The sequence below is a fragment of the Somniosus microcephalus genome, chromosome 22, assembly GCF_052327205.1.
Source record: "Somniosus microcephalus isolate GS21.2 chromosome 22, FLI_Smic_1.0, whole genome shotgun sequence".
Classification (NCBI taxonomy): Eukaryota; Metazoa; Chordata; class Chondrichthyes; order Squaliformes; family Somniosidae; genus Somniosus; species Somniosus microcephalus.
In genome coordinates, this window is record NC_141008.1 from 48,447,130 (window position 1) to 48,470,776 (window position 23,647).

General features: G+C 48.1%; 3 protein-coding genes across 4 annotated transcripts in view; 2 read left to right on the top strand and 1 right to left on the bottom strand.

Annotated features, from left to right (window-relative positions):
- The window catches only part of LOC147102277 (bridge-like lipid transfer protein family member 2), a 97,643-nt gene extending 85,979 nt beyond the window's left edge, over window positions 1-11,664 (top strand). Inside the window, 2 exon segments of the mRNA XM_085965110.1 lie at window positions 1,011-1,145; window positions 9,867-11,664. Coding sequence (XP_085821236.1) covers window positions 1,011-1,145; window positions 9,867-10,055 — 324 coding nt within the window. The 3' untranslated portion in view covers window positions 10,056-11,664.
- Window positions 11,665-12,690: 1,026 nt separating this feature from the next.
- emc6 (ER membrane protein complex subunit 6) lies at window positions 12,691-19,328 on the bottom strand. Of its 2 annotated transcripts, none has more exons than XM_085964669.1 (2): window positions 19,174-19,328; window positions 12,691-14,311 (listed from the first exon to the last, which is right to left on the bottom strand). In XM_085964669.1, exon 2 carries the CDS (start codon window positions 14,290-14,292, stop codon window positions 13,960-13,962), a length of 333 nt encoding a protein of 110 aa, XP_085820795.1. In that variant the 5' UTR covers window positions 14,293-14,311; window positions 19,174-19,328; the 3' UTR covers window positions 12,691-13,959. The 2 variants fall into 2 exon arrangements, with proteins under 2 accessions (XP_085820795.1, XP_085820794.1); XM_085964668.1 differs by having other exon boundaries at window positions 12,691-14,308; window positions 19,174-19,326.
- Window positions 19,329-19,827: 499 nt separating this feature from the next.
- Window positions 19,828-23,647, top strand: part of shpk (sedoheptulokinase) — a 30,799-nt gene continuing 26,979 nt past the window's right edge. The window contains 1 exon segment of the mRNA XM_085964670.1: window positions 19,828-20,555. The gene's annotated coding sequence lies outside the window, so the exon portion shown is untranslated.

Below are 23,647 nucleotides of genomic sequence, written 5' to 3' on the forward strand. Positions count from 1 at the left end.
TACCTGCCCTGGGAGTGTTTGATGGGACAGTGTAGAGGGAGCTTTACTCTGTATCTCACCCCGTGCTGTACCTGCCCTGGGAGTGTTTGATGGGACAGTGTAGAGGGAGCTTTACTCTGTATCTAACCCGTGCTGTACCTGCCCTGGGATTGTTTGATGCGACAGTGTAGAGGGAGCTTTACTCTGTATCTAACCCGTGCTGTACCTGCCCTGGGAGTGTTTGATGCTGATCCTGTGTGCACTAAATGGAAAGATTTTGATTCTCCAACCTTGGCATCCTTCTCCTACTCTCCTTCAGGTTAACTTATTTCCAAACCAATTGGGTGAAAATGTTCCCTGCCTTCCCTTCTTAATCTGAACTTTTAATCTGTGGTGACTTTCAGCACAGGGACCAGTTTTGTCAATTCCCTTCACAATCATGAAGGGTTCTGATCGAGTAAATAAGGAGAATCTATTTCCAGTGTCAGGAGGGTCGGTAACCAGAGGACACAGATTGAAGGTGATTGGCAAAAGAACCAGATTTTTTTTACGCAGCGAGTTGTTGTGATCTGGAACACGCAGCCTGAAAGGGCAGTGGAAGCAGATTCAATAATAACTTTCACAAGGGAATTGGATAAATACTTGAGGGGGAAACATTTGCAGGGCTCTGGGGAAAGAGCGGGGGAGTGGGACTAATTGGAGAGCTCTTTCAAAGAGCCGGCACAGGCACGATGGGCCGAATGGCCTCCTCCTGTATTGTACGATTCTGTGATTCTGTCATCTTGAAATCTTCAATCGCATCTTTGTTTACAAAGAAAGTAACTGCCCCTTCCTGCACCTTCTCTCGGGATTTGGAGACTGAATTAGTAAAATTCCGTGCGGGATCTTCTGTTGTTTTGGGTTTCACGTTCCACAGTCAGTGGCCTTCCGTGTAACTGGGATTCCCAATCCTGGAAATCCCCTTGGTTGTCTGTCTCCACCGTGCCCTCGGATCCGGTGCCGGGAATCTCCTGAATTTGTGTCTGTTTCAGGGTGAGAAGAATATCGAGGACTGGAAGGATTTCAATCTGGTTTTGCCGTGCCTGGAATACCACAACAACACGTGGACCTGGCTGGACTTTGCCATGGCTGTCAAGAGGGACAGTCGCAAGGCTCTGCTCGCCCAGGTAGGCCATCCGAGGTCCTCCAGGTCTCTCCTGAGTTATCCCTTTCCTTCTCGGCGGAAAAGTGAGGCAGTTCAGCTCAGTGACATCTCCGTCAACCCCCTCAATCCCATTCCCATTCCGACTTAGACATCTCCGTCAACCCCCTCAATCCCATTCCCATTCCGACTTAGACATCTCCGTCAACCCCCTCAATCCCATTCCCATTCCGACTCAGACATCTCCGTCAGCTCCTCAATCAATGGAAATGTATCGCCTGGAACTCCCTACCTGACTGCACACTGACTGCAGCGGTTCAAGAATGAAGCCTATCTTGGCCTTAAGGGCAGCTCGGGACGGGCAATAAATGCTGGCCTTGCCAGCGACGCCCACATCCAGAGAATTAATAATAACAAAAAAAAATCCCAATCCCCATCAGCCCCTTAAATCCCATTCCCATTCTGACTGATAGCTGGCTGTCAGTCCCATTCTGTGGTTATAGAAACTCAGATTGAGTCCTAAGGAAGGGTTTTCCTCAGCCAGTTTCCCTTCTGGTCTTTTGCCCAGTCAACCCTGTCAGGATAGAACATAGAAAAATAGGAGCAGGAGTCGGCCATTCGGCCCTTCGAGCCTGTCCCGCCATTCACTATAATCATGGCTGATCCTTTATCTCAATATACCATATTCCCGCTCTCTCCCCATATACCTTGAAGCCTTTTGCATCTAGAAATCTATCTATCTCCTTAAATATATTCAGTGACTTGGCCTCCACAGCCTTCTGTGGTAGAGAATTCCACAGGTTCACCACCCTCTGAGTGAAGACATTTCTCCTCATTTCAGTCCTAAATGTCCTACCCCGTATCCTGAGACTGTGACCCCTCGTTCTAGAGCCCCCAGCCAGGGGAAACATCCTCCCTGCATCCAGTCTGTCTAGCCCTGTCAGAATTTTATACGTTTCAATGAGATCCCCTCTCATTCTTCTAAACTCTACATGCAGGCCTAGTCGACCCAATCTCTCCTCATACGACAGTCCTGCCATCCCAGGAATCAGTCTGGTGAACCTTCGTTGCACTCCCTCTATAGCAAGTATATCCTTTCTTAGGTAAGGAGACCAAAACTGCACACAGTACTCCAGGTGTGGTCTCACCAAGGCCCTGTACAACTGTAGTAAGACATCCTTGCTCCTGTACTCAAATCCTCTTGCAATGAAGGCCAACATACCATTTGCCTTCCTAACTGCTTGCTGCTCCTGCATGTTTGCTTTCAGTGACTGGTGTACAAGGACACCCAGGTCCCTTTGTACATCAACATTTCCCAATCTATCACCATTTAAATAATACTCTACCTTTCTGTTTTTCCTACCAAAGTGGATAACTTCTCATTTATCCACGTTATACTGCATCTGCCATGTATTTGCCCACTCACTCAACTTGTCTAAATCGCCTTGAAGCCTCTTTGCATCCTCCTCACAACTCACAATCCCACCTAGTTTTGTGTCGTCAGCAAACTTGGAAATATTACATTTGGTTCCCTCATCCAAATCATTGATATATATTGTGAACAGCTGGGGCCCAAGCACTGATCCCTGCGGTACCCCACTAGTCACCGCCTGCCACCCCGAAAAAGACCCATTTATTCCTACTCTCTGTTTCCTGTCCGTTAACCAATTTTCAATCCAAACCCCCAATCCCATGTGCTTTAATTTTGCACACTAACCTCTTATGTGGAACTTTATCAAAGGCCTTCTGAAAATCCAAATACACCACATCCACTGGTTCTCCCTTATCTATTCTACCAGTTACATCCTCAAAAAACTCCAGTAGGTTTGTCAAACACAATTTCCCTTTCATAAATCCATGTTGACTTTGTCTAATCCCGTTGATATTTTCTAAGTCTCCTGTTATCACATCCTTTATAATAGACTCTAGCATTTTCCCTACTACTGATGTTAGGCTAACCGGTCTGTAGTTCACTGTTTTCTCTCTCCCTCCTTTTTTAAATAGTGGGGTTACATTTGCCACCCTCCAATCTGCAGGAACTGTTCCATAATCTATAGAATTTTGGAAGATGACAACCAATGCATCCACTATTTCCATGGCTACCTCTTTTAGTACTCTGGGATGCAGATTATCAGGCCCCGGGGATAAGAACATAAGAATTAGGAGCAGTAGTATGGCCATACGGCCCCTCGGGCCTGCTCCACCATTCAATAGGATCATGGCTGATCTGAACCTAGACTCACGTCCACTTCCCTGCCCTTTCCCCGTAACCCCTAATTCCCTTATCTGCAAGGAAAATGTCTATCTCCATTTTTTATTTATTTAATGTTGCAGCTTCCACAGCTCTCTGGGGTAGCAAATTCCATAGATTCACTACCCTCTGAGTGAAGAAGTTTCTCCTCATCTCAGATTTGAAAGGGCAGCCCCTTATTCTAAGATTATGCCCCCTAGTTCTAATCTCACCCATCAGTGGAAACATCCTCACCGCATCCACCCGATCAAGCCCCCTCACAATCTTACATGTTTCAATAAGATCGCCTCTCATTCTTCTGAACTCCAATGAGTAGAGTCCCAACCTACTCACCTTTCCTCATACGTCAACCCCCTCATCTCTGGAATCAACCGAGTGAACCTTCTCTGAACCGCCTCGAGAGCAAGTATATCTTTTCTTAAATATGGAAACCAAAACTGCACGCAGTATTCCAGGTGTGGCCTCACCAATACCCTGTATAACTGCAGCAAGACTTCCCTGTTTTTATACTCCATCCCCCTTGCAATAAAAGCCAAGATTCCATTGGCCTTCCTGATCACCTGCTGCACCTGCATACTAACTTTTTGTGTTTCATGCACCAGGACCCCCAGATCCCTTTGTACTGTAGCACTTTGCAGTTTCTCTCCATTTAGATAATAACTTGCTCTTTGATTTTTTCTGCCAAAGTGCATAACCTCACACTTTCCAACATTATGTTGCATCTGCCAAATCTCTGCCCACTCACTTAGCCTGTCTATGTCCTTTTGCAGGTTTTTTATGTCCTCCTCACTCACTGCTTTCCCTCCCATCTTTGTATCGTCAGCAAACTTGGATATGTTGCACTCGGTCCCTTCCTCCAAATCGTTAATATAGATTGTAAAGAGTTGGGGTCCCAGCACTGACCCCTGCGGAACACCACTAGTTACTGATTGCCAGCCCGAGAACGAACCATTTATCCCAACTCTCTGTTTTCTGTTAGATAGCCAATCTTCCACCCATGCGAGTACATTACCCCCAATCCCGTGATTTTTTTATCTTGATCAGTAATCTCTTGTGTGGAACCTTGTCAAATGCCTTTTGGAAGTCCAAATACACTGCATCCACTGGTTCCCCTTTATCCACCCTGTATGTTACATCCTCAAAGAATTCGAGCAAATTTGTCAAACATGACTTCCCCTTCGTAAAACCATGCTGACTCTGTCCTGTTAAATTATGTTTATCCAAATGCTCTGTTACTGTATCCTTAATAATGGACTCCAACATTTTGCCAACCACAGATGTTAGGCTAACTGGTCTATAGTTTCCAGCTTTTTGTCTACTTCACTTCTTAAATAAGGGTGTTACATTAGCAGTTTTCCAATCTGCCGGGACCTGTCCTGAGTCCAGGGAGTTCTGGAAAATGATCACCAATGCATCCACAATCCCTACCGCCACTTCTCTCAAGACCCTAGGATGTAGGCCATCAGGTCCAGGGGATTTATCCACCTTAAGTCCCATTATTTTACTGAGTACCATCTCCTTAGTGATTTTAATCGTGTTTAGCTCCTCCCCCCCCCCCCCCCCATTGCCCCCTGTTTGTCCAGTGTTGGGATATTTTTAGTGTCCTCTACTATAAAGACTGATACAAAATATTTGTTCAGCATCTTTGCCATCTCCATGTTCCCCACCACTAGTTTCCCAGTCCCATCCTCTAAGGGACCAACGTTCACTTTAGACACCCTTTTTCTTTTTATATAGCTGTAGAAACTCTTGCTATCTGTTTTTATATTTTTTGCTAGTTTACTTTCATAATCTATCTTCCCTTTCTTAATTAATCTTTTAGTTATTGTTTGCTGGCTTTTAAATGCTTCCCAATCTTCTATCCTCCCACTAGATTTGGCTAATTTATATGCCCTTGTTTTCAGTCGAATACTATCCTTTATTACTTTACTAAGCCACGGATGGCTGTCTTTTCTTTTACTCCCCTTTTTCCTCAGTGGAATATATTTATCTTGAAAGTTGTGAAATATCTCCTTGAATGTAGACCACTGCTCTTGTACCGTCTTACACTTTAATCTGTTTTCCCAGTCCACTTTAGTCAATTCTACTCTCATACCTTCATAGTCTCCTTTATTTAAGCTCAGTACGCTGGTTTGAGATCCAACTCTCTCACCCGCAAACTGAATTTGGAATTCAACCATATTATGGTCACTCATTCCAAGGGGATCCTTTACTAGGACATTTTTTATTAATCCTGTCTCATTACACAGGACCAGATCTAAGATTGCCTGCCCCCTGGTTGGTTCAGTTACATACTGCTCAAGGAACCCGTCCCTAATACACTCTATGAACTCTTCCTCAATGCCCAATTTGATTAGTCCAGTCAATATGAAAGTTAAAATCCCCCATGATTATAGCTGTTCCCTTATTACAAGCCCCAACTATTTCCTGATTTATACTCTGACCAACAAAGTTGCAACTGTTAGGAGGCCTATAGACTACGCCCACTAGTGACTTTTTCCCCTTATTATTCCTTATCTCCACCCAAACTGTTTCACTATCCTGATCCTTTGACCCAATATCATTTCTGACTATTGCAGTGATTCCATCCTTGATTAACATAGCAACCCCACCTCCCTTTCCTTCCTGTCTGTCCTTCCTAATTGTCAAATACCCTTGTATGTTTAGTTCCCATTCATGATTATCTTGCAGCCATGTTTCCGTAATGGCCACCAGATCATACCCATGTGTAGTTATTTGCACTGTCAACTCGTCAATTTTGTTACGAATGCTGCGTGCATTCAGATAAAGAACTTTCAAATATGTTTTCTGACAATTTATTCCTGCTTTTACCCCTTTTACTACTTTACCTTTATCATTATACATTCTGTCCCTTCCTGACATGCTCTGGTTTTTAATTCCCCCACTGCTACCTTGCTCTATTGCCTTCTCCGCTGTCATTTTTATTTTTCGCTCTCTTAAAACCTCCCCCCCACTAATTAGTTTAAAGCCCTCTCTACAGCCCTAGTTATTCGATTCGCCAGGATTCTAGTCCCAGCACTGGCCAAGTGAAGTCCGTCCCAATGGAACAGCTCTCTCCTGTCCCAGTACTGATGCCAGTGTCCCAGGAAGCAAAACCCATTTCTCCCACACCAGTCTTTGAGCCACGCATTTAACTCTCTAATTTTATTTACCCTAGCCAAATTTGCACGTGGCTCAGGTAGTAATCCAGAGATTATTACCCTTGTGGTTCTGCTTTTTAATTTGGCCCCTAGCTGCTCAAACTCCCTCAGCAGAACCTCCTTCCTTGTCCTATCTATGTCGTTGGTACCAACATGGACCACGACAACTGGATCCTCCCCCTCCAAGTTTCTCTCCAGCCCAGAGGAGATGTCCTTAACCCTGGCACCGGGCAGGCAACACAGCCTTCGGGACTCTCGCTCTCGGCTGCAAAGAACTCTATCTATCCCCCTAACGATACTATCCCCTACCACTACAACATTTCTTTTAACTCCCCCCACTTGAATGGCCCCCCGCTCCACGGTGCTGTGGCCAGGTTGCTCATCCTCCCCGCAGTCCCTGTTCCCATCCTCACAGGGAGTAAGAGCCTCAAACCTGTTGGACAAGAGCAAGGGCTGCGGCACCTCCAACACTACCTCCTGGATCCCCGTACCTGCCTCACTTCTAGTCACACCATCCTGACCCTGGCCACGGACTACATCTGAATTAATTAATCTAATTGGTGTGACTACCTCCTGATACACAGAGTCCAGGTAACTCTCCCCCTCCCTGATGTGTCTCAGTGTTTGAAGCTCGGACTCCAGCTCTTCAACACGGAGCCGGAATTCCTCGAGCAGCCAACACTTACTGCAAATGTGATCACTGTGAGCATCAATGGTGTCCACCAGCTCCCACATATTGCAGCAGCAACACATCACCTGATCTCCCATTCTATGTAATTAATTAAATTTATTAATATTATTTTTAAATACCCTCTGCCCCGATTCTAGATGATGAATATCGCACCTTAGAAACTATAAACCACAGAGTTTAAGCTTAAAAAGAGAGAAATACTTACCAACCAATCACTTACCCACTTTCTGGTGACGTCACACTTGGATTACTTTTTACCTCTCTCCTTCCCTCTGACTTCGGAGACTGGAGATTGGTAGGCCTTACCTGGGTTTCTGAATCCTTTTTAAGCTTCCCGCTCACGCCTCCCGCCGACACCCGTGGTCTGAGGCCTTACCTGGGTTTCTGAATCCTTTTTAAGCTTCCCGCTCGCGCCTCCCGCCGACACCCGTGGTCTGAGGCCTTACCTGGGTCTCTGAAGCCTTTTTAAGCTTCCCGCTCGCGCCTCCCACCGACACCCGCGGTCTGAGGCCTTACCTGGGTCTCTGAAGCCTTTTTAAGCTTCCCGCTCGCGCCTCCCGCCGACACCCGCGGTCTGAGGCCTTACCTGGGTCTCTGAAGCCTTTTTAAGCTTCCCGCTCGCGCCTCCCGCCGACACCCGCGGTCTGAGGCCTTACCTGGGTCTCTGAAGCCTTTTTAAGCTTCCCGCTCGCGCCTCCCGCCGACACCCGCGGTCTGAGGCCTTACCTGGGTCTCTGAAGCCTTTTTAAGCTTCCCGCTCGCGCCTCCCGCCGACACCCGCGGTCTGAGGCCTTACCTGGGTCTCTGAAGCCTTTTTAAGCTTCCCGCTCGCGCCTCCCGCCGACACCCGCGGTCTGAGGCCTTACCTGGGTCTCTGAAGCCTTTTTAAGCTTCCCGCTCGCGCCTCCCGCCGACACCCGCGGTCTGAGGCCTTACCTGGGTCTCTGAAGCCTTTTTAAGCTTCCCGCTCGCGCCTCCCGCCGACACCCGCAGTCTGAGGCCTTACCTGGGTCTCTGAAGCCTTTTTAAGCTTCCCGCTCGCGCCTCCCGCCGACACCCGCGGTCTGAGGCCTTACCTGGGTCTCTGAAGCCTTTTTAAGCTTCCCGCTCGCGCCTCCCGCCGACACCCGCGGTCTGAGGCCTTACCTGGGTCTCTGAAGCCTTTTTAAACTTCCCGCTCGCGCCTCCCACCGACACCCGCAGTCTGAGGCCTTACCTGGGTCTCTGAAGCCTTTTTAAGCTTCCTGCTCGCGCCTCCCGCCGACACCCGCAGATTTATCGGCTTTCAGTCCCATTAATTTCTCCAGCACTATTTTTTACTAATACTAATTTCCTTTAATTCCTCCTTCTCACTAGACCCTTGGTTCCTTAGCATTCCTGGGAAGTTATTTGTGTCCTCTTCTGTGAAGACAGAACCAAAGTATTTGTTTAATTGCTCCTCCATTTCCTTGTTTCCCATTATAAATTCTCCCGTTTCTGACTGTAAGGGACCTACATTTGTCTTCACTAATCTTTTTCTTTTTACATACTTGTAGAAGCTTTTACAGTCCGCTTTTATGTTCCTTGCAAGTTTACTCTCGTACTCTATTTTTCCCCTCTTAATGGGCAAATTAGCTCTCTCAATGGCCCAGTGAGTATATTCCCGCCCCCAGTCACCATCTCTCGTGCCCCGCCTGCCTAGTGTGGTCCTGAGCCACACAGATGCTGACCTTGATCACTGCTGAGTTCACACGAACATGCGAAAATGGCAGATAGGATAAGACCCACTGGTCCACCCAGCCTGCCCCATATCATTGTGAGGTCTTGTGCACCTCGATGCAGACACTCCCCACACCACCCAGAGCCCTGTGATCTCCCGGGAGGGGAGAAAAGCCAGGTTAAAAACCCAGGGTCACTTGGGGAAAACAATCTGGAAAATTCCTCTCCAATTGAAACTAGTCCAGGAGATCACAGATCCTGATTTACGTTACAGGATAACCGGCCTCTTGTACGAGGTGATCTCCGCTCCAGCCAGAGACAGCCCCACCTCTCGCTTGAAGGGATCCGGTGAATCGGCATTCACTGCACGAGCCAGCAGTCTGTTCCACAGGCCCACAAAAGAAGCACCGCCCAAGACCCAACCGAGCCCGGCCCTGAGCTTAATCCTGACCCCCCGGTCCGCCCCAACCCGTCCAGTTCCAATAACTGGTCCACATCAAGTCCCTTCATTAATTTATAAACCTCAATCAAATCATCCCTGAATCTATGCTTTTCTAAAGCATACAGACCCAGCTCTTTTACCCAGAGAGTGGATAGAATGTGGAACTCGCTACCACAGGGAGTGGTTGAGGCGAATAGCAACGATGCATTTAAAGGGGAGGCTGGATAAACTAGATAAACACATGAGGGAGAAAGAAATAGAAGGATATGTTGATAGGGTGAGATGAAGAAGGGTGGGAGGAGGCTCGAGTGGAGCTTAAACACCGGCACGGACTAGTTGGGCCGAATGGCCTGTTTCTGGGCTGTGAATACTTCGTAATACTCTGAGCCTATCTGGGTAACAAAAGTGTTTTAAACTGGGAACTAACTAATCTGCCTTGGATAATTGCAGTTATAAAAACATTGAGCCTCCCTTTAATGTGTCGCCCCCTCCCCCTCGCACAGGTGATAAAGGAGAAACTCCGTCTGAAACCAGCCTCGGGATCGGAGGCGAGGGGTAGGAGCACTGAGGCTAAAGCAGACGGAAATCTCCAACAAGAGGAGGACGAGAAAGCTCGTCTGCTGATCGGGTCAAAGCTGATATCTGGCGATAAATCCTCCAGCAAAAAGTCGCTCTTTGGGAAGCGGAAGTGAGGATGGAGATCGGTGGATCGATTCTCGCACTCTGCATACAAACTCTTCGACTCGGTAGTGATAACTCGGTTCGTTGGGGGAAGATAGTGTCGGATATTACACAGCCGTTTTCCCCCCCCCAACCCCACCACCAGACTCCTGATTATAACCCTAGGCACTTTAAGCGGTGTAAAATTGTGTATAAAAAAAAGTTAAGAAAAAGCTTAAAAATAAACTGTGATGTAAGTAATATTCACACTAAAAGCTGCACTGATTTGTAGTAACTGTAAAATTTGTAATTTACTGATTTTTCTGCCTTTGAACTGTAATCGTGATTTTAAACGAAATTAAGCATTAAATACAGTCCTTCCCCGTTTACCAAAAAAGTTCCGGAAACTTTAGCCAAATGACTATGAAACACGTCCAGCAGTGGCCCTGGGACAGAACAGATCAGTTAACACAGTCGAATAGTCCCTGTCTCTCTCAGGACCTGTTTATGGAGAGTCCCTGATTTGTGCAAGTTTGTGCTGGTCCCAATTTATGGACAGTCCCTGGGTGATGCAGGTTTGTGTTGGTCCCAATTTATGGACGGTCCCTGGGTGATGCAGGTTTGTGTTGGTCCCAATTTATGGACGGTCCCTGATTTGTGCAGATGTATATTGCTGAGACCTATTTGTGGACGGTCCCTGATTTGTGCAGGTGTATATTGCTGAGACCTATTTGTGGACGGTCCCTGGGTAATGCAGGTTTGTGCTAGTCCCAATTTATGGACAGTCCCTGATTTGTGCAGGTGTATTTTGTGGACGGTCCCTGGGTGATGCAGGTTTAGGTTGTACTTGTTTATGGCCGAGGTCCCTCCTGTCAGCGACACCGCCCACCAGGGATGGAGCGTGGGATCATCCCGACGTTAGCCAGAATACAACGCAGCTCCCTCAACTTCCAGCCCCACTCCCGAGGGGCGACGGGGGAAAAAAACAAGCTGAGCTCCAGGTCCCATCCTCAATAAAACCATTTTCTTTTCTTTTGAAATGTAGAAACCCGCAGGAACAAAACTAGGAAAGCAGCCAATCACCGGGAATAAGTGCTTCAGAATCGGTGTCTGTTAATTCAATGTTTCTGCATTTAGCGCTTGAAACATTCTATGCAAAAATCTTGCGGGTAAACTTTTGAGCTTATTCGCCACTGGGGACAGCAGTTGCTTGGTGATATTTTATTTAGGGAAGGGAAAAAGAGTATTTAAAAATGTTTCGCGCCCCCTCCTCCCCAGGTTTGCTGGTAAACCTGAGGGCTGTACCCGACAACATCCCTCCATAACTTAGTGAAGTTACCGTTGTGCTTCTTGTGGGCGATTGGCTCCCTGACCAGAGCTACAGTCTTAAAGTGTAAACTCACGTTCCAGCTCCTTCCACCCAGAATCCACCTCTCGCTTTGGGTTTCAGCTCTACAGTCGGGCGAGCCGTGCGTGTTCGAGGAGTCCTCACCTTAACTTTGTTGGTGTAATCAAAGCGTTGCTTTTTAAGAATTACTGATGTTTTTAAGCAGGTGCTGCTGTCAGTCACAGGTTCCACTGTAACAGGTGTGTATAAAAAATACTGCAAAAACCAGGGAATAAAGTTGTTTTGTAACAATTTATTGTTCACGTTTCTGATTCAGTCGGCGGGTTGTGGAGACTCTTCGCTGTTTCTTACAGTATTAAGAACTTGCATTTCTATAGCGCCTTTCACGATCTCAAGACGTCCCGAAGCGCATTACAGCTAATTTGTGCACAGCAAGGTCCCACAAATAGTAATATGATAAATGACCAGATAATCTGTTTTAGTGATGTTGGTTGAGGGATAAATATTGGCCGGGTCACCGGGGAGAACTCCCCCGCTCTTCCAAGAGTGGCTGTGGGATCTTTTAAGTCTGCCCGAGAGAGCAGACGAGCCTCGGTTTAACGTCTCATCTGAAAGACGGCACCTCAGTGCAGCGCTCCCTCAGCACTGCACTGGAGTATCAGCCTGGATTATGTGCTGAAGCGTCTAGAGTGGGACTTTTGAACCCACGACCTTCTGACAATGGGTCAGTTCATGTTTGAACACGGGCGCGGATTAGGTAGAATGGGAGGGGGGTCTATTTTGGCGGGTGGGATGCAGGAACCTGTTGCCTGAAACCACAGCGAAGCGGCGCCTGAGGCCTCGCTTACATCAGGGCGGCGAACTGCTGGGCGATAAATCGATGTCCCGGTGTAGATCCCGTGCAGGTTGTTCATGACCCTGTGTGACTCAAGAATGTAACAGGAATGTTGTAGAGTGAGACCGGGAGATACGAACTGGTGAGGAAACAGAAATAAACGGGGCACTTCAAGACCCAACTTTGAAATTGATAATGCAAATCATTTTTTGGTCGCGACAAGCCACTGGCCGTTTTAAGTGGTGGGTCTAAAACAGAATGCACGTGTGCTGTCTGTGTCAAGAAACCTGCCCCCGAAGTAATCTGCAAACACTACAGATCGTCACGGCTGGATGACGAGGGCGTCAGTTGTGGGACAAACAGACTCTACAACAAGGTGCACTAAACGGAGAACATTTCACAGGAGGTGGAACCCAATTATTGGTGAGCTCGAGCCAGACTTGGAGGGGGAAAAAAAACTAGAATCAAAAAGAATTCCAAGGTGGTTGGTTAGGTTGAGTTTATTCTTGTAAGCAGGCAGCCTGCCTGGTGAACACAAATTAAGACAACGTTATTTGCTACTTTTCTCCAGCATCCCACTGGTTCCCACAAAAACAGCTAGTTAAGTAAACCAATGGCCATCAGTAGTGACAAAATCGTTTAATTGTAAATCCTTGATTCTCAGATTTTGAACGTGCTACAGCCTGTCCGACACTGAAACCGATTCCAGTCCTCCCTGACGATGCTCCTGTGCTCTTTAGTAAATCAGCCTGGTCTTCCAGCAAACATTTCTGCAGCTTCCCATTTTGCCAAATACAGGACGGGAACCACAGACTTCAGCAGGTGCGATTATAGAAACTGCCCAAATCTCCGTGCCTGTGGCACACCCTGCTCCAAATCTGCATGAATGGTCATTCCCGTCGGAGCCCGTCAGGATCGGCACACCCGATAGACACTGAGAGCAGCAGAGGGAGGGAGGGGGCCCCACACACTGCACACACGGAGTCAAGGAGGTGCGCCAACCTGCACTTTCTACCACACCGCATCTCAACCCAGGACAGACTAATGTTACCCATCCCACCACAGAGCTGATCTATACAGTACCCTCGAGCCAGATACCGGGAACATGAAACAGAGCCATTGCCCTCACAGTGCTCCTGAACTCCTGCCCATGGACCCTGTGCAGGGGGAGGGGGAGGGAGGCACATGGAGCATGCAGTAACACACAGAGAGGTAGTGCTTTATACACCGAGGAGGAGACTCTGGCCCGAGCTGGTGTCTGGCTCTCACACACAGAGCAAGTGGAGGATGATCCAAGAAAAGTCCCCCTCCACTTCCAACGACAAACACTTTTCACAACACAGTCAGAGAATTTCCCTGCCCCCAGGAGTCTCCACCCACGAGCAAGGTCAGTTCCCCGACCCCTCACTGACCAGTTGGAGGGAAGCGAGGAATGAGTTCAGAACGCACTGGTTGATAAACACAAATCCCTCGGTCACTTTTCCGGGTTTGTCCCGGGATGTAAATTTTCCAACAACATTTTTAAAAAAAACGTACAGCCACATCGATCAATGCAAAAACCGTACAAAACTCGACGACAACAGAACCTAAAGTGGAATATGAAATTACAACTAGGAAACACATCGGTGCAGGTTGTGACTCTATGACAGGTTTAAATTAAAGATTGGTTAAGCAGACACGGCGAGTGAGAGCGAGACCTTTGTCCCGTCCCGATTGTTTGTGATGGGGTTAGGGTCAGGGACAGGCTCCCGCCTCAGTACACATGCACCATGCCGTACAGGAAGGTCCAGAAGAGGATGTAGGTGAAGAGCCCGCCGACCAAGCCGCCGGTGAAGAGCGGACGGCGGGACTTGAAGTACTTGCTCCAGCGCCGCCCGGCCTTCACGATCAGCAGCACGGAGAGGAGGAAGGAGGCGATGAAGTAGAAGACGAAACCCGTCAGCGCCGTCAGCCCCAGGATCCCGGCGGTGGCCCCCGAGAGCGCCGACACCGACGTGCGGCAATAGTCCAGGATGGCAGCGTTGCCTCGCACTGCCAGCTCACTGATAAACTGCGGACCTTCCCGTTTAAAGCCCACGGCAGCCATCACAACCTCAGCAATTCTACTGGAGAGAAGAGAAGAGCGCTCGAGTGAACGAAAGGGACGAGTGATCAGACACAATACAAGTAGCATTTATACAGCGCCTTTAACGTAGTAGAATGTCCCACAGGAGCGATATAAAACAAAATCTGACACCGAGCCACAAACGGATATTAGGGCAGGTGACCAAAAGCTTGCTCAAAGCGACAGGTTTTAAGGAGCGTCTTAAAAGGAGAGAGAGAGGTGGAGAGGTTTAGAGAGGAGATTCCAGACCCTCGGGGCCCAGGCAGCTGAAGGCACGGCCACCAATGATGGAGCGATGGAAATCAGGGTTGCGCAAGAGGCCAGAATTGGAAGAGCGCAGAGATCTTGGACGGTTGTAGGGCTGGAGGAGGTTACAGCGGATAAGGAGGGATGAGGCTATGGAGGGATTTGAACACGAGGATGAGAATTTTAAAATTGTGTCATTGCCGGACCAGGAGCCAATGGTGCGTAGGGGCAATGGGTGAACGGGTCTTGGTGGGAGTTAGGATACGGGCAGCAGAGTTTGGGATCAGCTGAAGTTTGCGGAGGGGGGAAGGTTGGAAGACGGCCAGCTAAGAGTTGGAACAGTCGAACCTAGAGTTAACAAAGGAATGGATGAGGGTTTCAGCAGCAGATGAACTGAGGCGCGACGGAAACAGGCGAGGTTGCAGAGGTGGAAGTAGCCTATTTTGGTAATGCAGAGGATATGTGGTCGGAAGCTCAGCTCATGGTCAAATCAGAGACCAAGGTTGCGAACAATCTACTTCAGATTCAGACAGGTGCTAGGGAGAGGGATGGAGTCTGTGGCTAGAGACAGATACAGAGTAAAGCTCCCTCTACACTGTCCCATCAAACACTCCCAGGGCGGGTACAGCACGGGTTAGATACAGAGTAAAGCTTCCTCTACACTGTCCCATCAAACACTCCTAGGGCGGGTACAGCACAGGTTAGATACAGAGTAAAGCTCCCTCTACACTGTCCCATCAAACACTCCTAGGGCGGGTACAGCACAGGTTAGATACAGAGTAAAGCTCCCTCTACACTGTCCCATCAAACACTCCCAGGGCAGGTACAGCTCGGGTTAGATACAGAGTAAAGCTCCCTCTACACTGTCCCATCAAACACTCCCAGGGCAGGTACAGCATAGGTTAGATACAGAGTAAAGCTCCCTCTACACTGTCCCATCAAACACTCCCAGGGCAGGTACAGCACGGGTTAGATACAGAGTAAAGCTCCCTCTACACTGTCCCATCAAACACTCCTAGGGCAGGTACAGCACGGGTTAGATACAGAGTAAAGCTCCCTCTACACTGTCCCATCAAACACTCCTAGGGCAGGTACAGCATGGGTTAGATACAGAGTAAAGCTCCCTCTACACTGTCCCATCAAACACTCCTAGGGCAGGTACAGCACGGGTTAGATACAGAGTAAAGCTCCCTCTACACTGTCCCATCAAACACTCCTAGGGCAGGTACAGCACGGGTTAGATACAGAGTAAAGCTCCCTCTACACTGTCCCATCAAACACTCCCAGGGCAGGTACAGCACGGGTTAGATACAGAGTAAAGCTCCCTCTACACTGTCCCATCAAACACTCCTAGGGCAGGTACAGCACGGGTTAGATACAGAGTAAAGCTCCCTCTACACTGTCCCATCAAACACTCCCAGGGCAGGTACAGCACGGGTTAGATACAGAGTAAAGCTCCCTCTACACTGTCCCATCAAACACTCCCAGGGCAGGTACAGCACGGGTTAGATACAGAGTAAAGCTCCCTCTACACTTTCCCATCAAACACTCGCAGGGCAGGTACAGCACGGGTTAGATACAGAGTAAAGCTCCCTCTACACCTTGAGGATGAGTTCATTGTGTATTAGGGATGGGTTTCTTGAGCAGTATGTAACTGAACCGATCAGGGGGCAAGCAACCTTAGATCTGGTCCTGTGTAACGAGACGGGATTAATTAAAAATGTCCTAGTAAAGGATCCCCTTGGAATGAGTGACCATAACATGGTTGAATTCCATATTCAATTAGAGGGTGAGAAGGTTGGATCTCAAACAAGCGTGCTAAGCTTGAATAAAGGAGACTATGAAGGTATGAGAGCGGAATTGAGTAGAGTGGATTGGGAAAATAGATTAAAGGGTAAGACGATACATGATCAGTGGTGTACATTCAAGGAGTTATTTTACAACTTCCAAAAAATATATATTCCACTGAGAAGAAAAGGGTGTAAAAGAAAAGACAGCCATCCGTGGCTAAGTAAAGAAATTAAGGATAGTATTCGACTAAAAACAAGGGCATATAAGGTAGCCAAATCTAGTGGGAGGATAGAGGATTGGGAAAACTTTAAAAGACAGCAAAAAATAACAAGAAGATTGATTAAGAAAGGGAAGATAGATTATGAAAGTAAATTAGCAAAAAATATAAAAACAGATAGTAAGAGTTTTTATAGTTATATAAAAAGAAAAAAGGGTGGCTAAAGTAAATGTTGGTCCCTTAGAGGATGAGACCGAGAAATTAATGGTGGGAAATATGGAGATGGCAAAAACACAATGAATATTTTACATCAGTCTTTACAGTAGAAGACACTAAGAATATCCCAACACTGGACAACCAGGGGGCTAAAGGGGGGGAGGAGCTAAACACGATCAAAATCACTAAGGAAGTGGTACTCGGTAAAATAATGGGACTCAAGGCGGATAAATCACCTGGACCTGATGGCTTACATCCTAGGGTCTTGAGGGAAGTGGCGGTAGGGATTGTGGATGCATTGGTAATAATTTTCCAAAACTCCCTGGACTCGGCAAAGGTCCCGGCAGACTGGAAAACTGCTAATGTAACACCCTTATTTAAAAAGGGCAGTAGACAGAAGGCTGGAAACTATAGACCGGTTAGCCTAACATCTGTGGTAGGTAAAATTTTGAGTCCATTATTAAGGAGACAGTAACAGGACATTTGGATAATCATAATTTAATAGGACAAAGTCAGCATGGTTTTATGAAGGGGAAGTCATGTTTGACAAACTTGCTGGAGTTCTTTGAGGAAGTAACGTATAGGGTGGATAAAGGGGAACCAGTGGACGTAGTGTATTTAGACTTCCAAAAGGCATTTGACAAGGTGCCACACAAAAGATTATTGCTTAAGATAAAAAATCACGGGATTGGGGGTAATATTCTGGCATGGATAGAGGATTGGCTATCTAACAGAAGGCAGCGAGTTGGGATAAATGGTTCATTCTCAGACTGGCAATCAGTAACTAGTGGTGTTCCGCAGGGGTCAGTGCTGGGTCCCCAACTCTTTACAATCTATATTAACGATTTGGAGGAGGGGACCGAGTGTGACATATCAAAGTTTGCAGATGATACTAAGATGGGAGGGAAAGTAGTGAATGAGGACATAAAAAACCTGCAAGGGGACATCGACAGGCTAAGTAAGTGGGCAGAGATTTGGCAGATGGAATACAATACTGGAAAGTGTGAGGTTATGCACTTTGGCAGGAAAAATCGTAGAGCAAGTTATTATCTTAATGGCAAGAAACTGGAAAGTACTGAAGTACAAAGGGATCTGGGGGTCCTGGTGCACGAAACTCAAAAGGTTAGTATGCAGGTGCAGCAAGTGATTAAGAAGGCCAATGGAATGTTGGCTTTCATTGCTAGGGGGATAGAATATAAAAATAAGGAGGTATTGCTTCAGTTGTACAAGGTATTGGTGAGACCGCGCCTGGAATACTGCGTACAGTTTTGGTGTCCATACTTAAGAAAGGACATACTTGCTCTCGAGTCAGTACAAAGAAGGTTCACTCGGTTAATCCCGGGGATGAGGGGATGGACATATGAGGAGAGGTTGAGTAGATTGGGACTCTACTCATTGGAGTTCAGAAGAATGAGAGGCGATCTTATTGAAACATATAAGATTGTGAAGGGGTTTGATCGGGTGGATGCGGGGAAGATGTTCCCGATGATGGGTGAAACTAGAACTAGGGGGCATAGTCTTAGAATAAGGGGCTGCTCTTTCAAAACTGAGATGAGGAGGAACTACTCCACTCAGAGGGTGGTAGGTCCATGGAATATGCTGCCCCAAAAAGCTGTAGAAACTACATCATTACATAAATTTAAAACAGAAATAGACAGTTTCCTAGAAGTAAAGGGAATTAAGGGTTACGGGGAGAGGGCAGGAATTTGGACATGAGTCTAGGTTCGGATCGGTCATGGCCCTGTGGGTAGCGGAGCGAGCCCAGGGGCCGTGTAGCCTGATCCTGCTCCTATTTCGTGTGTCTAATTCTGTTAGATTCAGGAGATGGTTCTGTGATAGTGGATTGGCGGTTAGGATCAGATCAGCCATGATCTTATTGAATGGCGGAGCAGGCTCGAGGGGCCGATTGGCCTACTCCTGCTCCTATTTCTTATGTTCTTATGTTTACACTGTCCCCATCAAACACTCCCAGGGCAGGTACAGCACGGGTTAGATACAGAGTAAAGCTCCCTCTACACTGTCCCATCAAACACTCCCAGGGCAGGTACAGCACGGGTTAGATACAGAGTAAAGCTCCCTCTACACTGTCCCATCAAACACTCCCAGGGCAGGTACAGCACGGGTTAGATACAGAGTAAAGCTCCCTCTACACTGTCCCATCAAACACTCTCTGGTCAGGTACAGCAGTATCTCCCAGGTGGCTCGGGGTTTGTTACCTGGGGCAACGCCACCTGTTGGACAGACGGTGGAGCAGCACCTCCCGGGGTCCTCGCCCAGTGAGGTGTTCAGTGCAGTGCCGGGCCTGGCCGCCTCGCCTCGCCACCCCCTCGGCCTCGTCAACCCAGGCCCTGCCGCACCGGCGCTCTTTTCGTCATCGGCAGCTAGTCACTCACCGCCCCGCAGCTTCCTTCTCCTTGTCTTCCTCTCACCGAGACACACACGGACGAACGAAGAGCAGCGCCTGTACTGCGAATCCCCAGCGAGCAGCGTCTCTTCAGCCCACCGCCATTACCCGCCTTGCCTTGCCTCCCCCCCTCCTGACCTTTCACCCTCACCATCCCCGCTCACAAAAATCCCCCTAAAACAACCCGACCATAAAAGAGCCGAGATTTAAATTCAATTTGATAATCTTTCTGACAGGACGGATGTAAAAATATAACAGCGGTCAGATAGATATTTTCACAGACACAGAGCTTTGATTGACAGGACGCGCAGGAGCCCCGCCCTCTCCCTTCACGGTCTGCCGTGCTATAGCCCCGCCCTGTCCCCCGATACCCCGCCCTCCCCACAGCCCCGCCCTCAATTGCCCCGCCCCCTCATGTAGCCCCGCCCTGTCCCCCGATACCCCGCCCTCTCCCCGTTGCCCCGCCCCTTTCTCTTGCCCTGAGGCTTCTCCGGAAGCACCGCCCCCTGCTGTAGCCCCGCCCCTTGCTGTAGCCCCGCCCCTCCTGCGATGCCCCGCGCCCTGCTGTAGCCCACCCCCGGGCCGGAGTCCGGTTGCTGTTGTCTCCGCGGCGCGAGCCTCCCGTCAGGTAACGGCAGTCCCGGAATTGCTTTTAATATTTTGAACATTAAATGGCTTCACTTTATTTGATATTAGGCGTCGCCGCCCGAGTTGGGCGCTCTCTGTATTTTCTGCGGCTTCTTTCCAATAAATCGCTGGTGGATGTGTGAACGGATTTGCTGACAACCGCCGTCGTCAGTGTTATGCAAATATATGACTGTCAATCAGGGCAGGCCCCGCCCTGGTCTAATATGAATACTTGCCCTTCCCCTCACAGCCAGTAGCAAAACATAGAAGATAGGAGCAGGAGTAGGCCATTCGGCCCTGCTCCACCATTCAATGAGATCATGGCTGATCATCCAAATTCAGTACCCTGTTCCTGCCTTCTCCCCATATCCCTTTAGCCTTAAGAAATATATCCAACTCTTTTTTGAATATATTTAATGAACTGGCCTCCACCGCCCTCTGTGGCAGAGAATTCCACAGGTTCACCACTCTCTGGGTGAAGAAATTCCTCCTCATTTCAGTCCTAAATGGCTGACCCCTGGTTCTGGATTCCCCAGCCATCATAAACATCCTTCCTGCATCTAGTCTGTCCAGGCCTGACAGAATTTTATAGGTTTCGATGAGATCCCCTCTCAATCTTCTAAACTCCAGTGAGTATAAGCCCAATTGACACAATCTCTCCTCATACGTCATTCCTGCCATCCCAGGTATCAGCCTGGTGAATCTTCGCTGCACTCCTTCCATGGCAAGAACGTCCTTCCTCAGGTAAGGCGACCAAAACTGCACACAATACTCAAGGTGCGGTCTCACCAAGGCCCTGTACAACTGTAGCAAGACATCCTTGTTCTTGTACTCGAACCCTCTTGCTACGAAGGCCAACATACCATTTGCCTTCTTAACCGCCTGCTGCACCTGCATGCTTACCTTCAGCGACTGGTGCACAAGAACACCCAGGTCTCTTTGCACTTCCCTTTCTCCCAATCTATTGCCATTCAAATAATAATCTGCCTTCCTGTTTTTGCTACCAAAGTGGATAACCTCACATTTATCCACATTATAGTGCATTTGCCATGTTTCTGCCCAATCACCCAACCTGTCCAGATCGTACTGGAGTTTCACGACATCCTCCTCACAGCTTACCCTCCCACCCAGCTTTGTGACGTCTGCAAATTTGGAGATATTACATCCAATTCCCTCGTCCAGATCATTAATATATATTGTAAACAGCTGGGGTGCTAGGACCGATCCTTGCGGTACCCCACTAGTCACTGCCTGCCACTCGGAAAACAACCCGTTTATTCCAACTCTTTGCTTTCTGTCCGCCAACCAGTTCTCTATCCAAGTCAATACCTTGCCCCCAATCCCATGTGCCTTAATTTTGCACGCTAATCTCTTATGTGGGACCTTATCGAAAGCCTTCTGAAAGTCCAAATACACCACATCCACTGGTTCTCCCTTATCTATTTTACCAGTTACATCCTCAAAAAATTCCAGTAGATTAGTCAAGCATGATTTACCTTTTGTAAATCCATGTTGACTTTGTCCGATCCTGTCACTGCTTTCCAAGTGCTCTGCTATTACATCTTTTATAATGGACTCTAGCATTTTCCCCACTACCGATGTCAGGCTTACCGGTCTATAATTCCCCGCTTTTTCTCTACCACCTTTTTTGAATAGTGGGGTAACATTAGCTACCCTCCAATCCATGGGTACTGTTCCAGAGTCTATCGAGTTCTGGAAGATGACCAGCAATGCATAGAAGATAGGAGCAGGAGTAGGCCATTCGGCCCCTCGAGCCACAGAGAGCCCATTTTTCCAGCTAAAATATAAGATTTAAATTAAATTGTTTTCAAATTAAATTAAATTCCATCTGTCTGTATCCCTGATCATAATCATCAAATCACACAGCACAGGAGGAGGCCATTCGGCCCATCATGCCCATGCCGGCTCTTTGAACGAGCTCTCCCATTAGTCCCGCTCCCCTGCTCTTTCCCCCAGAGCCAGGCAAATTTTTCCTTTTCAAGTAATTCCCTTTTGAAAGTCACTATTGAATCTGCTTCCACTGCCCTTTCAGGCAGCGCATTCCCGATCACAACAACTCACTGCGTAAAAAAAATGTTTCCTCATCTCGCCTCTGGTTCTTTTGCCAATCACCTTAAATCTGTGTCCTCGACCCTCCTGCCACTGGAAACAGTTTCTCTTTATTTACTCTATCAAAACCCTTCATGATTTTGAACGCCTCTATCAAAACTCCTCTTAGCCAGAGAATCACCTGCAACGGCTTCTCTTCCCGCTCCCGCATCGTTACCTCTGGTGTCCCCCAAGGATCTATCCCTGGCCCCCTCCTATTTCTCATCTACATGTTGCCCCTTGACGACATCATCCGAAAACACAGCGTCGGTTTCCACATGTACGCTGACGACACCCAGCCCTACCTCACCACCAGTTCTCTCGACCCCTCTACGGTCTCTAAATTGTCAGACCCAGTTCTGGATGAGCTGAAAAGAAGACTGAAGCCATTGTCTTCGGTCCCTGCCACAAACTCCGTTCCCTAGCTACTGACTCCATCCCTCTCCCTGGCAACTGTCTGGGACTGAACCACACTGTTCGCAACCTTGGTGTCATATTTGACCCCGAGATGAGCTTCCGACCACATATCCGCGTCATCACCAAGACCGCCTACTTCCACCTCCGTAACATCGCCCGTCTCCGCCCTTGCCTCAGCTCATCCGCTGCTGAAACCCTCATCCATGCCTTTGTTATCTCTAGACTTGACTATTCCAACGCACTCCTGGCCGGCCTCCCACGTTCTACCCTCCATCAATTTGAGGTCATCCAAAACTCAGCTGTCCGTATCCTAACTCGCACCAAGTCCCGTTCACCCGTCACCCCTGTGCTCGCTGACCTACATTGGCTCCCTGTCTGGCAAAGCATCGATTTTAAAAATCCTCATCCTTGTTTTCAAATCCCTCCATGGCCCTCGACCCTCCCTATCTCTGTAACCTCCTCCAACCCCACAACCTCTGCGATCTCAACGCTCCTCCAATTATGGTCTCTTAATCGCTCCACCATTGGTGGCCGTGCCTTCAGCTACCCGGGCCCTAAAACTCTCCGCCTCTCTCTCTTCCTTTGAGATGTTACTTAAAACCTATCTATTTGACCAAGCTTTTGGCCACCTGTCCTAATATCTCCTTATGTGGCTCGGTGTCAAATTATGTCTGATAATCGCTCCTTTGGAGCGCCTTGGGGCGTTTTACTACGTTAAGGCTCTGTATAAACACAAGTTGTTGTTCTCATAAAACCTCCAGCTCAGCAGGAACACCACCACAGGACTAGACAAGACTAGGTGTCAGCTGTGGCTCAGTGGCTAGCTCTCTCGCCTCTGAGTCAGGAGGTTGTGGGTTCAAGACTCCACTCCAGAGACTTGAGCGTATAATCCAGTCCCGGGGTGTTGAACTCGGGTTACATGGTGGGCCTGATCCTGGCTCTTGGTGAGGGCCACATTCAACAGAAGTTATTTGGACAGATTGGGGTAGAAATGAGTACGTGTTTTGCCTGGTTTTTGGGCGTAAAACGGGTGCAGTGTATACCAATTCCTGGGCGCGATGTCCTGCACCTACTCTGCGGGGCAGCAGATTAAATCCCATCTGTACAAAAACTTTACTGCTTTTAGGCGTACCAGGTGACTGCCTGAAATCAGCATTGCATCAATTTAAAAATGCAATTAAGGGATTGATTCAGAAACCTTCTGTAAAATGTGTGAGAAACTAGGTGGAGCATGCACCGTGCAAGCTGCAACTTGCTTTTCCAGTTCGACAGCAGTCCTTAAAGGAACCGCTGGAGGCTGCTAAAGAAAT